Source organism: Oncorhynchus masou, chromosome 18 (assembly GCF_036934945.1).
Source record: "Oncorhynchus masou masou isolate Uvic2021 chromosome 18, UVic_Omas_1.1, whole genome shotgun sequence".
NCBI lineage: Eukaryota > Metazoa > Chordata > Actinopteri > Salmoniformes > Salmonidae > Oncorhynchus > Oncorhynchus masou.
In genome coordinates this window covers 28,454,465-28,469,443 of record NC_088229.1, presented here as the reverse complement: position 1 = coordinate 28,469,443, position 14,979 = coordinate 28,454,465, and the positions used below count along the sequence as shown (strand labels likewise).

Here is a 14,979-nt window from a genome sequence, read left to right as displayed (position 1 = left end):
AATACAATAATTAACATTACCAGTCCATGTTTTGAGGGCAACATCATTGATTTAAAACAGACTTTGATTTTTTTTTTAAATGCCTTTTTGTATCTAAAACATGCTTTTAGATTCCTTCATTGTGGAACATGATCTCTACAAAACTACAAGTTCTACTTTACAATCCCTTTAAACGTGATTCATTCTGCCTGTTGCTTTCACAGCTCTCCAATATGCCCCACAGGGCCCCCTACCAATTGACATGAGGTACTTCAAGACTGTCATGTACTCTCTGTAATATCCTCTCTTTCTCTCCAACAGATGGAGGTAGTGAGTACCTTCAAGAGAAGTGGTTCCTTTCAGGGTGCTGCGCGACGTCGCTCCTCAGTTCTCAGCCAACTCCATGACGTAACCAATATTTCTACTCCCACTCACGTAGTTCTCTCCACTGCCAATGCAACTGGTGCGCCTGGGAGTGAGTTTCTGCCATCCATTAACGGCACACAACAAAAAACAGTCCACTCACTATCATCAAAATGAGCATGTTGTATGTAGAAAATTGACCTTTGCCTGCCCAGAAATGCAATTAAGCATCAAAGATATGTGTGTTTGTCTGTGTGTGTGTTGTGGCGTGGGGGAGTCAACACTGATGTGCCTGACCGACTGACCTTTTCATTTGAATTTTCCTCCTTTATTCTGGTTTATCTACCATCTCTATCTACATCATGTTTTAATTAGTTTAGTGACTGTGTGTCTATGTGTATATTTGTGGTTTTATTATTTGTTAATTTAGTATTACATTTCTCTACCTCCTTTTCACTACTACCTCATGATCTTAGTCCAGGATTCAATCAGATCCCCGCAAGCTGACAACCGCATAGCTCTTGTTCGAGTGCTGCAATGTCAGGCTGTATACACGTTTGTCTTTGTAATTATGTATAGGCTACCTCGCTTCTTCAAGCATGATATTAGCTGGCCAGCTGTATTAAATGAACCCATAAATAATATATTTATTTATTATTATTTATGTACAGTGCCTTGCAAAATTATTCAAACCCCTTGGCATTTTTCCTATTTTGTTGCATTACAATCTGTAATTTAAATGGGTATTTATTTGGATTTCATGTAATGTACATACACAAAATAGTTCAAATTGGTGAAGTGAAATGAAAAAAATTACTTGTTTCAAACAATTCCCAAAAATTCAAAACGGAAAAGTGGTTTGTGCATATGTATTCACTCCCTTTGCTATGACGCCCCTAAATAAGATCTGATGCAACCAATTACCTTCAGAAGTCACATTATTTCACTAATTAAGTCCACCTGTGTGCAATTTTCTCAGTATATATACACCTGTTCTGAAAGGCCCCAGAGTCTGCCACACCACCAATCAAGCGGCACCATGAAGACCAAGGAGCTCTCCAAACAGGTCAGGGACAAAGTTGTGGAGAAGTAGAGATCAGGGTTGGGTTATAAAAAAATATCTGAAACTTTGAACATAACACAGAGCACCATTAAATTCATTATTAAAAAATGGAAAGAATATGGCACCACAACAAACCTGCCAAAAGAGGGCCGCCCACCAAAACTCACGGACCAGGCAAGGAGGGCATTAATCAGAGAGGCAACAAAGAGACCAAAGATAACCCTGAAGGAGCTGCAAAGCTCCACAGCGGAGACTAGAGTATCTGTCCATAGGACCACTTTAAGCCATACACTCCGCAGAGCTGAGCTTTATGGAAGAGTGGCCAGAAAAAAGCCATTGCATAAAGAAAGAAATAAGCAAACATGTTTGGTGTTCGCCAAAAGGCATGTGGGAGACTCCCCAAACATATGGAAGAAGGTACTCTGGTCAGATGAGACTAAAATTGGGCTTTTTGGCCATCAAGGAAAACGCTGTCTGGCGCAAACCCAACACCTCTCATCACCCCGAGAACAACATCCCCACAGTGAAGCATGGTCGTGGCAGCATCATGCTGTGGGAATGTTTTTCATCGGCAGGGACTAGGATACTGGTCAGAATTGAAGGAATGATGGATGGCGCTAAATACAGGGAAACCTGTTTCAGTCTTCCAGAGATTTGAGACTGGGACGGAGGTTCACCTTCCAGCAGGACAATGACCCTAAGCATACTGCTAAAGCAACACTCGAGTGTTTTAAGGGGAAACATTTAAATGTCTTGAAATGGCCTAGTCAAAGCCCAGACCTCAATCCAATTGAGAATCTGTGGTATGACTTAAAGATTGCTGTACACCAGCAACTGGAGCAGTTTTGCCTTGAAGAATGGGCAAAATCACAGTGGCTAGATATGCCAAGCTTATAGAAACATACCCCAAGAGACTTGCAGCTGTAATTGCTGCAAAAGGTGACTCTACAAACTATTGACTTGGGGATGGGGGGGTGAATAGTTATGCACGCTAAAGTTTTCTGTTTTTTTTGTCTAATTTCTTGCTTGTTTCACAATAAAAAATATAGTTTAGAAACTTAAAAGTGGTATGTTGTGTAAATCAATTAATACAACCCCGCCCCAAAATATTTTCAGTTCAGGTTGTAAGGCAACAAAATAGGAAACATTCCAAGGGGGGTGAATACTTCCGCAAGCCACTGTATTCTTTTTTTATTCATTATTTAATATTTTGTTTTATTATAGCCTATATTTTTTATGTATGACAATTTCATAGTTCTGAAAATGTTTCCTCATTTATGCTTTTTGACTGCACAAATAAGGAGAACGTAGCCAGGTGCCTTTTGTAAACTGTTTTTCGTTATTTCGTTCAAGTGTAATTATTTCTATCATCAATAGAGTCTACACGTTTTGAACTACTAACGTTTTAGGGAACGACGGTATCAGGTTTCAGGTAAAACCCAAGTGCAGACTGTGCAGAAGTAACAATGTTTATTGCAACAACAGGGGCAGGCAAAAAACAGGTCAAGGCAGGCATGAGTTCATAATCCAGAGGGGGACAAGGTACAGGTTGGCAGGCAGGCTCAGGGCCAAGGGTAGGCAGAGTGGTCAGGCAGGTGGGCTCAGAGTCAGGACAGGCAAGGGTCAAAACCAGGAGAGTGAGACAAGAGAGACTGGAAAAATCATCAGCTGACACAAACCGCTGGTTGACTTGAACAAACAAGACGAACTGGCAACAGACAAACAGAGAACACAGGTATAAATACACAGGGGATAATGGGGAAGATGGGTAACACCTGGAGGGGGGTGGAGACAATCACAAGGACATGTGAAACAGATCAGGGCATGACAGACTGTAGTATCTTTTGACAATGTCCACAAGAGCAGCAGCTCACCAATTTGACAGCCCATACCGTTATACCTCTTACCCGGCCTTAACAAGAGTTTGTTGGCTAACGTGGGTTAGCACTGATCTGATTTAATCCTGGCCTTAATCTATTTCTTCATCTTGCTGCTTTGTTTGGCTTGATGCAGTCTGTGATCAATCATGTTTCAAACTGCCCAGAGCAGACTGTCTGTGTGCTCCTATGGTTTTATCAGATTTGTGACAATACAAAGGTTTAATTTTCAAAGAGATACACATTTTATTCAGAGCATTACGACGATGCCAATTTTAAAGAATTTCTTATGTCAAATCAAGGTAAAAAAAAGACAAAAAACACAAAAATAAAAAGAACATGTATTTTGGGTTTGTGCACTTCTAGACAGTTGTAAACCTTCGAGTGTAAGCCTGAAACAGTGACATTTCTGAGATGTTACTGTTTGGTCACCCTACCAATACAAATCTTTCTCTGTCCCTAGGTTCGATCAGACTGCCAAAATAGGATCTGCAGTGTTGCTTTGTACAAATAACTACCCTCATTTTACTTGGTCTTTTTCATTCTCTCTCATTGTAGGTTCTGCATCTCATGAAGGAAGATAGTTTTATTTCCTAATGTAGGCCTACTCTGCTCTTATTATGGTTCATTTTTGTTGTTGTTTTCTTTTCTTATCAAACATACAGATGATCTTATTCCATTGAGATTATTCAATGATATGTTTCCATTGAGATAAATCAATGATGGGTTGAGGGTGGGCTTAAACTGCAAACTACAGCTCCAAGCAATGCGGGTTCAATCTTAGTGCTAGGCACTCCTTTTTTGTTTTATTGTTTCTGTTTTAACCCTATCCTTAACCTATCCCAAACCTTAACTTTAACATTTTAACCAGTTAGAATGAATGCCTTTTAGCTTAAGTTTTGGTTTCACTTCTACACAGTTTGACTGACAGCTAACTTCGGTTCAGTTTGACTGACAGCTTACATATGTCAAAATACACCATAATTGAAGGGCAAAACACGCCATATATCTGTTGCATGCAGTTATGCCAAATGTCTCCATTTCCTTTGGAGGTGGCATTGCAGAATTTGGTATAATGCAACCCATATTCAAAAACAGACCATTAAGTGTTGTGCACTTTGCCTATTATCATTTCCTTTGAGGACTTTTTGATTTGTTAATTTCTCTTATATACAGCCACAGATTATTCTGTATGTTAGGAAGGTTAGTAGATATCTGAATGTAGCAACACTAGCTTCTATTTCTGAAATTGCATTGTTCAGCGGGTCTTTTACGTAATTGTTTTGCTGTTCAGCTTTATAGGTAGTTCTCATTGTTTCCCCCTTAATCATACTGTGTACATTGATGGATGGTCCATTATCTTCACTGAGAATAGTTTGACCAATTCATGAATAGAATTGCCATTTCATTCCCTGAATTGACTGAGTGAAAATGAATTGAGCCTAACCACGACTTGCGTAAATTGTTTAGTGTACTTCAATAAATCTGAAGTGTTCATGGGATTCATGCTCCACCACAGTAAAACAGACCTTCTCATCCTCTTCTGAGATCTTTAGGTGGCCCATTTGAAAGAAATCAAGTGAATACATTGACTTGAGTAATAGTTCATTTTCAACAGCTGTGGTGTTATATAGATCATTGCGGGCACTATACTCGAAAGTTTACAATTTTCACAAGAGGACATGAAATCAGAGGGCACATAATGATGATTTATTTTGTAAATAATTTACTTTATGGGAACAAACAGCTCCTTGGAAAAACAAATCAGCACAAGTCAACCTTAACAGTGTCTCTGTGTTGCCTGACTCCCTCATCACAACAACGTTATTGGGTCATGTCGCTTCTTGTGCAAGATCTTTGTGGTCATTTTCACAGTTAGAATGTTTTTTTGGTTGTGCTTGCTACAAAGGTTGGTCTTTTTAGAGGTGCTTGCTGACGAAATGGGTCTTTGTGGCTATGCTTGATGGAGGAATGAACAAACAAATCATATTGTTTGTGCATGCTGAGGTACAGTCCACTGAGCGAATAGGAATAAGGACCTAAGTATAATTTCTAACGCTCGCCCAAAACTTGGACTTTCACACGAATCTCCCTTTTTATATCAGTGCATGATTTCAACAAGGGTTTTAGTTACTCACATGTATCTCAAGTTAGGATTCAGCCTGTAGTGCCTATCGGAAGAGAATATGATTGCATTCATGTTCACACACTTATTTGCTCTGTGGGAATGAATGTATTATTATTATTTTATTATACTTCACAATATGTGTATCTCTTTACCATTTCGGACCAGCTATAGTCATTACAGAAACATCCTATTTATTAATGTATTTGCAATATTAAAGCAAGCTTACCATAAGCTTACCATAAGGCCTATTAAGACCTATGTTGAGTTCTGTGTGAATGGGTGCTGACTTTGAGTTGATGAATAACCCATCACTTCTTATTATTTTTGTACAAGGAGATGGGTATGTGGTGGCTGGACACAGAACAACTGGTGGTGCATCATAAATGTTTCAAATTTAGATTTTCCCATGCTTACAGTGCCTTCGGAAAGTATTCAGTCCCCTTGACTTTTTCCACATTTTGTTATGTCACAGTCTCATTCTAAAATGGATTAAATTGTTTTTCCCCCTCATCAATCTACATACAAAATACCCCATAATGACAAATCAAAAACAGGTTTTTAGAAATGTTTGCTAATTTATCAAAAATTAAAAACGTGTGTTATTTCATAGTTTTGATGTATTCAATATTATATTAATATTTGTAGGTGTGTCCAAACTTTTGACTGGTACTGTAAGTATTCAGACACTTACTCAGTACTTTGTTGAAGCACTTTTGGCAGAAATTACAGCATTGAGTCTTCTTGGGTATGACGCTACAAGCTTGGCACACCTGTCTTTGGGGAGTTTCTCCCATTTTTCTCTGCTGATCCTCTTAAACTCGGTCAGGATAGATGGGGAGCGTTGGTCCTGTCTAGTCTCCCAGTGCCTGCCTCCGAAAAACACGCCCACCATGCTTCACCGTAGGGATGGTGCAGGGTTTCCTCCAGACGTGACACTTGGCATTCAAGCCAAAGAGTTCAATCTTGGTTTCATCAGATCAGAGAGTCTTGTTTTTCATGGTTTGTGAGTCTTTAGGTGCCTTTTGGCAAACTCCAAACAGGCTGTCATGTGCCTTTACTGAGGAGTGGCTACCATCTGGCCACTCAACCATAAAGGCCTGATTGTTGGAGTGCTGCAGAGATGGACGTCCTTCTGCAAGGTTCTCCCATCTCCACAGAGGAACTCTAGGACTCTGTCAGAGTGACCATCAGGTTCTTGGTCACCTCCCTGACCAAGGCCCTTCTCCCCTGATTGCTCAGTTTGGCCGGGCGGCCAGCTCTAGGAAGAGTCTTGGTGGTTCCAAACTTCTTCCATTTAAGAATGATGGAGGCAACTGTGTTCTTAGGGACCTACAATGCTGCAGACATTTTTTTTATACCCTTCCCCAGATCCTGTCTTGGAGCTCTACGGACAATTGCTTCGACCTCATGGCTTGGTTTTGCTCTGACATGCACTGTCAACTCTGGGCTCTTATATAGACAGGTGTGTGCCTTTCCAAATCATGTCCAATCAATTGAATTTACCACAAGTGGACTCCAATCAAGTTGTAGAAACATCTCAAGGATGATCAATGGAAACAGGATGCACCTGAGCTCAATTTTGAGTCTCATAGCAAAGGGGTTGAATACTTATGTATACAAGGTATTTCCATTTTGTCATTATGTGGTATTGTGTGTAGATTGATGAGGGGGGACGGGACGATTTAATCCATTTTACAATAAGGCTGTAAAATTGTCATTTATTTTGAAAAAATCAAGAGGTCTGAATACTTTCCGAAGGCACTGTATAATGTGATGTTGAGGAACAGTTTTTAAAACAATTGTTCTGACATTGAAGGTAATGGTTTGTTGTACAGCACTGGCAATTCCAGTGTGGTGTCTATAGTGCCTTATGTAATATATCCATTGTCTACAATATTGCCATTTTTGTACTGAGCTGGAGGACGGAATTTATGTCCTTAAATTTGTTTGTACTGTATCTAAAACATCTGAGTTTAGATATACCCTAGATAACTTAAAAGTACACGTTCAAGATGTTCAATAGAATATATACAATTCACTTACAATAATACGTTTTTTGGAAGTTTAACTAATTATTCACATACACTGTTAAGGAAGGGCTTTTTTACAGCCACCCCCAAATTCACAAGAGTAAATTATAACAACTTTTACAATGATATAACAACATTACTCATCAAGTCTACAGATGCCTGTGACTACTGTGAATGGTCTGTATTGTGTGTGATGTTCACTTAGCTTAACTGGTAGCTGCAATATGACTCATTGGACGTTGCATCACCCAAACAATATGTCATCCAACTACACCCATTTTCATTTGCACCCAAGACAAGCTCATGCACGACCACCTCGAATGCGTTTCTTTTACAGCATGGCAGTAAATGAGGCTCTCACATGATCAGTCTTGGCATGTCAGTTGTTGTTTGGTTTTTGAACTAATCTGAATCCCATGCTCTGTGTTCTGCTTGTTTCACTTGTCCCGTATGTAAGTTTAGAGTTCAGTACAAAACTGTGTGTGTGTGTGTGTGTGTGTGTGTGTGTGTGTGTGTGTGTGTGTGTGTGTGTGTGTGTGTGTGTGTGTGTGTGTGTGTGTGTGTGTGTGTGTGTGTGTGTGTGTGTGTGTGTGTGTGTGTGTGTTTCAGACAAGGTTGTGCATCCATCAATTGATATTTGATTCATTTTAAATATCTTATATTGAACTGACAACACTAACTTTTATTTAAGTCATTATTTCAGTTTTTATTTGTTTTACTTTCCCTCATTTACTTTAAAGTTACAGAGTATTCCAAAGTGGACATGTACATATTGTACACATACAGTAGGTTTTATCAGGTCAGTGAGGCATTTCAAACTCATAGGTAATTTATTGCCTTTAAAGAGGCTGTACAGAACATTTGCCTCTGAGCAAGTTCTTGAGCAAAAGGTGTCCCTTAAATGGACAAATATAATATCTAGGAATGACCTTATTGGTCAGAAAGAGGCACACGTCCCCACGCACTGGCAAGCCTACTACTGTACGATAACACCTTCTATTTAGAATTTAACTAACATTTAGTAGAATTTTCAGAAGATTCAAATTTTGTATTTTTTCATAACTCTTTCAGGTGAGTTCAGACAAATAATTCTGCCACTGTCACACTTTTAAATGCTTAAATGCTACATCTCTCTCCAATTGTTTGTCCCATCTATTCCCTTTTCCTTTCTGCATTTCTCCCCATGTTTGACCATTATTATACAAAACTCAACATAGATCCGAGTGGTGAAAGCATTCCATAGCCCACTTTATGATGGCATTGAGAAGCCGGAATCCAAGAACTCCATCCACGACTTCATGGCACACCCGGAATTTCTCATCAGTGACTTGGTCCACAACATCCCCTTGATTGACGAGACAGACATTGAAACCGAAGAATCAGAGCGCTCAGACTGCAACAACATTCGCCTGGCTTTTCGTCAAGCTCCTCCCCCTGCCCAGGCCCCTCAGCCTCCCCCCCGCTGCCGCTCCACCTCCCGTCCCGCCCCCTGCCGCCAGCAGAGCCTCCCTGTTACACTCAACTGCAACAACAATGCCACTGCTGCTGCTAACGCTGAGAATGGAGATCATCTGAACCCAAAAGATGCAAGGCTACCAACTGCTTCTCTCTGCCGCCCCGCCAGCCCATTGCACAGCTTGGAGACCTCTTTATAACTACAATCTGGGCACATGGTTGACAAGTAGGGAGAGGAAACACCAATGATCTTGATGGACATGGATGTAACCCAACAAAGAGGAAATGAAGAGGAAAACTGGACATGGAAAAATAAATGATTACATTGTATAGACCAATGGTTTTATAGATTGTTGCCCAACCTTTCCTCAACAGCCACTGCTTTTAGCCTGCACTCTCCGCTTCAAAACACTCACATATCCTCTCAAAAAGCTCCACAGTCCAACGATGCTAACCCCATCAGACTCTGATTGACACTTTTGAAATGTGTATCTAGGCACGCATTAGAGGAGTGATTGGTGTAGTAGAGACAAGAATGAACTGGAATTGATTCTTGCCCTTTTGATTGAAAATATGAAGACTCACCCGAAAGTGAAATGGGGTTAATTCCTTCTGCTTTTTAACAATATAATTGTTCAGATTATTACTGTTGTTATTACTACTGAAATTACTACAATTACTACTACAATTATTATATTCCAGTTAATGATGCTTCATTAATTAGCTTTATCTTTCATGTATGTTTGTATGTATTGTTTGTTTGCTTAAATGCTGTATTTGTCTCCTTGTTTTTCTGTTTTTATATACTCCTTCTGGTCACGTCACCTTTTTTCCTTTTCTGTGTTGACATGTGTTGTGTATGTCTTGAAAAAGAAAATAATAAATATAACTATACAAATCAATTTAAAACATATACAACAACTTCAAAACACAAAATGGTAAGAAAATAGTAGATATGCTATAAAAAAGTCCCCAAAAGCACTACTAATAGTTTTGGTTCTTTTCATGTAGATATGTCTTGAATTAAGTTATTCATTTGGACACTTCCATGAACAAAGAGAACAACTGAACTGAGTATTGAAAATATTAAGTTGTGCGTAGTGATTAAAGTAATTTATTTAAATGATTATTTTATTAATCGATGTGTATTCTCTTTATTTTTGTCTTTTAGTTTGCATAGATTACATAACACAAAATGAAAGTAAATAATTACTTTTCGATGTACTTTAGAATCTGTCAAACAATATTTGACTGTATGATTTATGTGTTTCTACCCAACTATGCTTTACTGCCATCAACAGTGATAACTAGTCACAGCTTTTACAGTGGCACAGTTACATATCAGAACAGAACATTGAATATATCTTTACTTTTATATTTTACTTATATATTAATATTAATATTTTCACATATAATGTTTTAAAAGTTATTTCGTTTTTGAAAGTAGCAAATAGGAATTATCCCTGCTTTGTGGAGCACTTATTAAAGCAGTCTGAAGAAAATAAATTCAACAACCATGAGAAATAATTCCCTTTATCACAGAGTGGGAGTGATGTGGTTGCAATAGAAGTTGGATTACTGAGGTATCTGTAAGGTGTATTGCCATGTTTTCTGATGTTAGACACAATTGATATCAATAAACTGTTTTGCACTAAACTGCCAAGCTACTACTGTCGACCGACAACATCCTAGGTAAGTGTAAAATCATTCATGTTCATATTTTTTGGTAACTATCCCTTTAAACTCCAAGAGAACAAGGTATAACAGATCTACCAGAGCGGTGTTATGGCCAGGTGGTTGATTCATTTTCATCCTGGAAAGGAGTTGACACAAACACAATGACTCCCAAAGTATGATAAAATTATTTTTTAATACATCTGTATACTCCATATAACAAAACTCATATTGGTTTAATACTGGTCATTGACTTTACAGTAAAACCAGTCACTCAAAAGAATGGTATTTTCATGATAAACCGCATAATCATAAATGGCCAATTGTGTTACTTACATTTTTTGGGTACAAATTCGAGAAAACATACAACATTAAGTCTTTATTTAAACTATTAAACTAAGTCTTTATTTAAACTATTTGTATCCCTGTCTCTCCGTGCTCAGTGTCTGTCTCAGGGCTGCTGTCGGAGCAGGGTGAGATGGTTGTGTTGTAGCGTGCGCAGCTCTGTGAGTCTCCCCAACAGGCGCGCGAAGCGCTGGGCTCCCTGAGGGCCCTGGGCTCCACACCAGGCTCCGCACACCCTGGACAGCAGCTCCAGGATCAGCTCCTGTAAGCTTTCCACACATGTAACCGCGCGCAGCGACGCTTCGTCTGCTAACAGATACAGTAGATGACAGAACGACATATATGAGTTTGTCATCACTATCTGAGCAAGCTCGAGGAGATATTCAGACACTCTTGGAGGAAAATGATAAGTCAATAAAAAGTGTGTCTTTATTCATAAAAACGTACTGTGTTATGTGTATTAAAAAGGTATTAATAAATACATTTAGCTTTTCATACAGTCATGTGTCAGGAATAGAGAGCCAGTCACCTGAGCATAGCAGTACTGTAGCAGTGAGCAGGGCATATTCAGCCTCGGTCACCCCCAATGCTGCCATGCTGTGGAAGAAGTTGATCACCGGCCCGAGCAGGTCCTCATTGATTCCTGCACACAGACACACAAGCTAAGACACACAATTGAAGGATAGAGTAAAAACACATAATTTCCTTTTTTGCCCCATTGCAACACTTCATTCTAACTTCTTTGAAGGTTTTAGTTCACTATTTTGAAGTTTTAGCATATTTTCGACTTACGTGTTTTGGTTTCATCCAAACAGTTTTTAATAAGTGGTTTAGCTGGTTATTTAGCAATGTCTAGATTCTCCGGTCTAGCATATTTTTTTGCCTGTAGTGGAAAATAAGCTAAAACATCAAAAAAATGACCTTATTCGTTGAACCTCTCTTCAAATAGTATTGCAAATAAAGCTCGTAAGATGGGTTACTATGGTGGTGGATATACTGTATCTAATAAGGACAGTGTGCCTTACCTGAGTTTACAGGGCCAGTCCCACTATGAATGTTTTCCTTCATTTTCAGACAATGATGAGTTGAGATGTTGAAAGGCTGTAGTGCTTGTAAAATAAAGTGGGTTGGGGGGGGGGGGGCGATTAGCTCTATGTCATAATCGTCTCGGTTCCATTTTCATCCCTATCATCTACCTCTTACGTATGCTGAAATGGAGCCAGGCCAAATGACTCTGACACCCACAATCCTCATGGTGGTGTAGTGGTGTCAGTACCTGGACTACAGGCTGCCGGGTTTTGGGTGAACTGCTGCGCTGAGAGCAGAAACATGACTTCCACAGAGGAACTAGAGAGGAGGGTGCTCTGGTCCGAGCAGTTCAGGAGCTCAAAGCCTACACGGACACCAGACGCTAGATTAGTTAATACAGCAGGAGGTCATCCAGAAGCAGAAGGGGCCACAGAGAGAGAAATACTTTTTTTAATCTGAAAACATATGGTAGCTGAAAGCAAAAAGATGTATGCTTACCAGGTATTTGCTTTCCATTTGACCTGTTTCGTTCTTTCATATCAGTGCAGAAACAAGAAAGGAGAGGAAGCTGATGTACGAGATGAGGCCCAACTCACCAGGTACACTCTTGGCAAACTGCAGCAGCCTCTGAGAGGGAGGGGAGGCCACGTCCATTAGTCTGTCTCCACCATCCTCTGTACAAGTCCACTCAAACACCTGCAGAAAAAACTGCCTGAATAAGCTCTCAATGAGATGGGAAGGAAAATGACAACACATCTTTCAAATCTCAATCCACGGACAACAGAATTACTATTCTAATCAGCAACCCACCCTACAGTGTACAGTGTACTGCGCCCTGTACTGCCGAAGAGCCTCCACTATCCTGTCCAGCACATGATTCTGTTCTCTTGACAGATTTGCAGACACCACCTGTCAAGGAAGGAAACACATCACCAACAGATCAGTTGATTCCTGAGTGAAATTATCATTCTGAAACAGACTTGAAGTATAAGCAGGATTCGTACTACAGATACGCCCCCATAAGAAATCATTCACAAGTGTTTCAGGCTACTGATGGAGCATTCCAAAGACATATGCATTGGCCTATGAAATTATCTGATTGGTCCAAGAACTTAAACTGGAAGTCCAAGAAAGTCATATGGGAGAGGGCCACTTATGAACCAAAGTAAGTTAACTTGGGGTCTGAGGAAGAGACCCGGGTACTCCAGTGGTGCAATCCATTCTACAAGATGATCATCCAAAGGTCTGTAACTATTTAGACACTTGGATAGTTGCTTTGGACAAATAACATGATCTTGGGGTATCTTTCAAAAACAACAAGCTACAATGTCATCCCCATTCATAATATTCAAGAAAGTTAACCAAAACACTTAAGGTTAGAAAACTAGATGAGAAAGTTTGAATGGAGGAGAGAAGAAAGGGATGTACATGTCCTAGCAGCCTGTTGGTGGAGCTGACGCTCCTGCTCTCCATGTTCTCCTCCTCCTCAGGCCCTCCGCCTCTGTGCTTGGCTCCCTTCCTCAGCCTCTTTGACTGGCACTGCACCTCCGTCAGCAGACCTGGCAACACAGCTGCCTCTGTCAGACTCACATAGGCAATTATCTTTCTTTTATTTGTCCTTTATTTAACTGGGGGAGATGTATTGAGATATAGAACATTTTTGCAAGGGATCCATGTCCAAGGTATTTTGGTTGTCTTAGCAATGAAATATGTTTAAGTCTGCCTGATTTTAAATTAGATATATGGTCACTGGTCACGATTCTTGATCTTATTGCTATCGGACTTTGTCGTTATTCACATCACATTCAGTTCAAAATAGTTCAAATATCCCTACTGTCACACCTTGATCTGTTTCACCTGTCTTGTGCTTGTCTCCACCCCCCTCCAGGTGTTGCCCATTTTCCCCATTATCCCCTGTGCATCTATGCCTGTGTTTTCTGTTTGCCTGTTGCCAGTTCGTCTTGCGTCGTCAAGCCTACCAGCGTGTTTTCCCGTACTCCTGTTTCTCTTTTGACCACTCTGCCTGCCCTGACCCCGCCTGCCCTGACCCCTCCTGCCCTGACCCTTCCTGCCCTGACCCTTCCTGCCCTGACCCTGCCTGCCCTGACCCTTCCTGCCCTGACCCTTCCTGCCCTGACCCTTCCTGCCCTGACCCTTCCTGCCCTGACCCTGCCTGCCCTGACCCTTCCTGCCCTGACCCTGCCTGCCCTGACCCCGCCTGCCCTGACCCCGCCTGCCCTGACCCCGCCTGCCCTGACCCCTCCTGCCCTGACCCTTCCTGCCCTGACCCTTCCTGCCCTGACCCTTCCTGCCCTGACCCTGCCTTCCCTGACCCTGCCTGCCCTGACCCTTCCTGCCCTGACCCCGCCTGCCCTGACCCCGCCTGCCCTGACCCCGCCTGCCCTGACCCCGCCTGCCCTGACCCCGCCTGCCCTGACCCCTCCTGCCCTGACCCTGCCTGCCCTGACCCCGCCTGACCCCGCCTGCCCTGACCCGCCTGCCCTGACCCCGCCTGCCCTGACCCCGCCTGCCCTGACCCCTCCTGCCCTGACCCTTCCTGCCCTGACCCTTCCTGCCCTGACCCTTCCTGCCCTGACCCTGCCTTCCCTGACCCTGCCTGCCCTGACCCTTCCTGCCCTGACCCCGCCTGCCCTGACCCCGCCTGCCCTGACCCCGCCTGCCCTGACCCCGCCTGCCCTGACCCCGCCTGCCCTGACCCTTCCTGCCCTGACCCTGCCTGCCCTGACCCCGCCTGACCCCGCCTGCCCTGACCCGCCTGCCCTGACCCTTCCTGCCCTGACCCTTCCTGCCCTGACCCTTCCTGCCCTGACCCTTCCTGCCCTGACCCTGCCTGCCCTGACCCCGCCTGCCCTGACCCCGCCTGCCCTGACCCCGCCTGCCCTGACCCTTCCTGCCCTGACCCTTCCTGCCCTGACCCCGCCTGCCATGACCCTTCCTGCCCTGACCCTGCCTGCCCTGACCCTTCCTGCCCTGACCCTGCCTGCCCTGACCCCGCCTGCCCTGACCCTTCCTGCC

General features: G+C 42.1%; 2 protein-coding genes across 12 annotated transcripts in view; one reads left to right on the top strand and one right to left on the bottom strand.

The window, feature by feature from the left end:
• Positions 1–10,022, top strand: part of LOC135504350 (plasma membrane calcium-transporting ATPase 3-like) — a 32,756-nt gene extending 22,734 nt beyond the window's left edge. For 4 of the 10 annotated variants that reach the window (XM_064922845.1, XM_064922850.1, XM_064922848.1 and 1 more), the window contains 2 exons: positions 301–387; positions 8,658–10,022. In XM_064922845.1, the coding sequence (XP_064778917.1) occupies positions 301–387; positions 8,658–9,095 (525 nt within the window). In that variant the 3' untranslated portion in view covers positions 9,096–10,022. Of the gene's footprint in view, positions 1–300; positions 455–8,657 lie in introns of all 10 variants that reach the window. The other 6 variants (XM_064922855.1, XM_064922854.1, XM_064922853.1 and 3 more) reach the window with 2 other exon arrangements.
• Positions 10,023–10,738: 716 nt separating this feature from the next.
• LOC135504351 (bile acid receptor-like) overlaps positions 10,739–14,979 on the bottom strand; it is a 15,767-nt gene continuing 11,526 nt past the window's right edge. Inside the window, exons 5-11 of one of the 2 annotated variants that reach the window (XM_064922856.1) lie at positions 13,372–13,502; positions 12,754–12,852; positions 12,540–12,639; positions 12,191–12,307; positions 11,940–12,023; positions 11,444–11,557; positions 10,739–11,223 (exon numbers count right to left, since the gene is read on the bottom strand). In XM_064922856.1, the coding sequence (XP_064778928.1) occupies positions 11,021–11,223; positions 11,444–11,557; positions 11,940–12,023; positions 12,191–12,307; positions 12,540–12,639; positions 12,754–12,852; positions 13,372–13,502 (848 nt within the window). In that variant the 3' untranslated portion in view covers positions 10,739–11,020. The remainder of the gene's footprint in view (positions 11,224–11,443; positions 11,558–11,939; positions 12,024–12,190; positions 12,308–12,539; positions 12,640–12,753; positions 12,853–13,371; positions 13,503–14,979) is intronic. The other variant, XM_064922857.1, reaches the window with a different exon arrangement.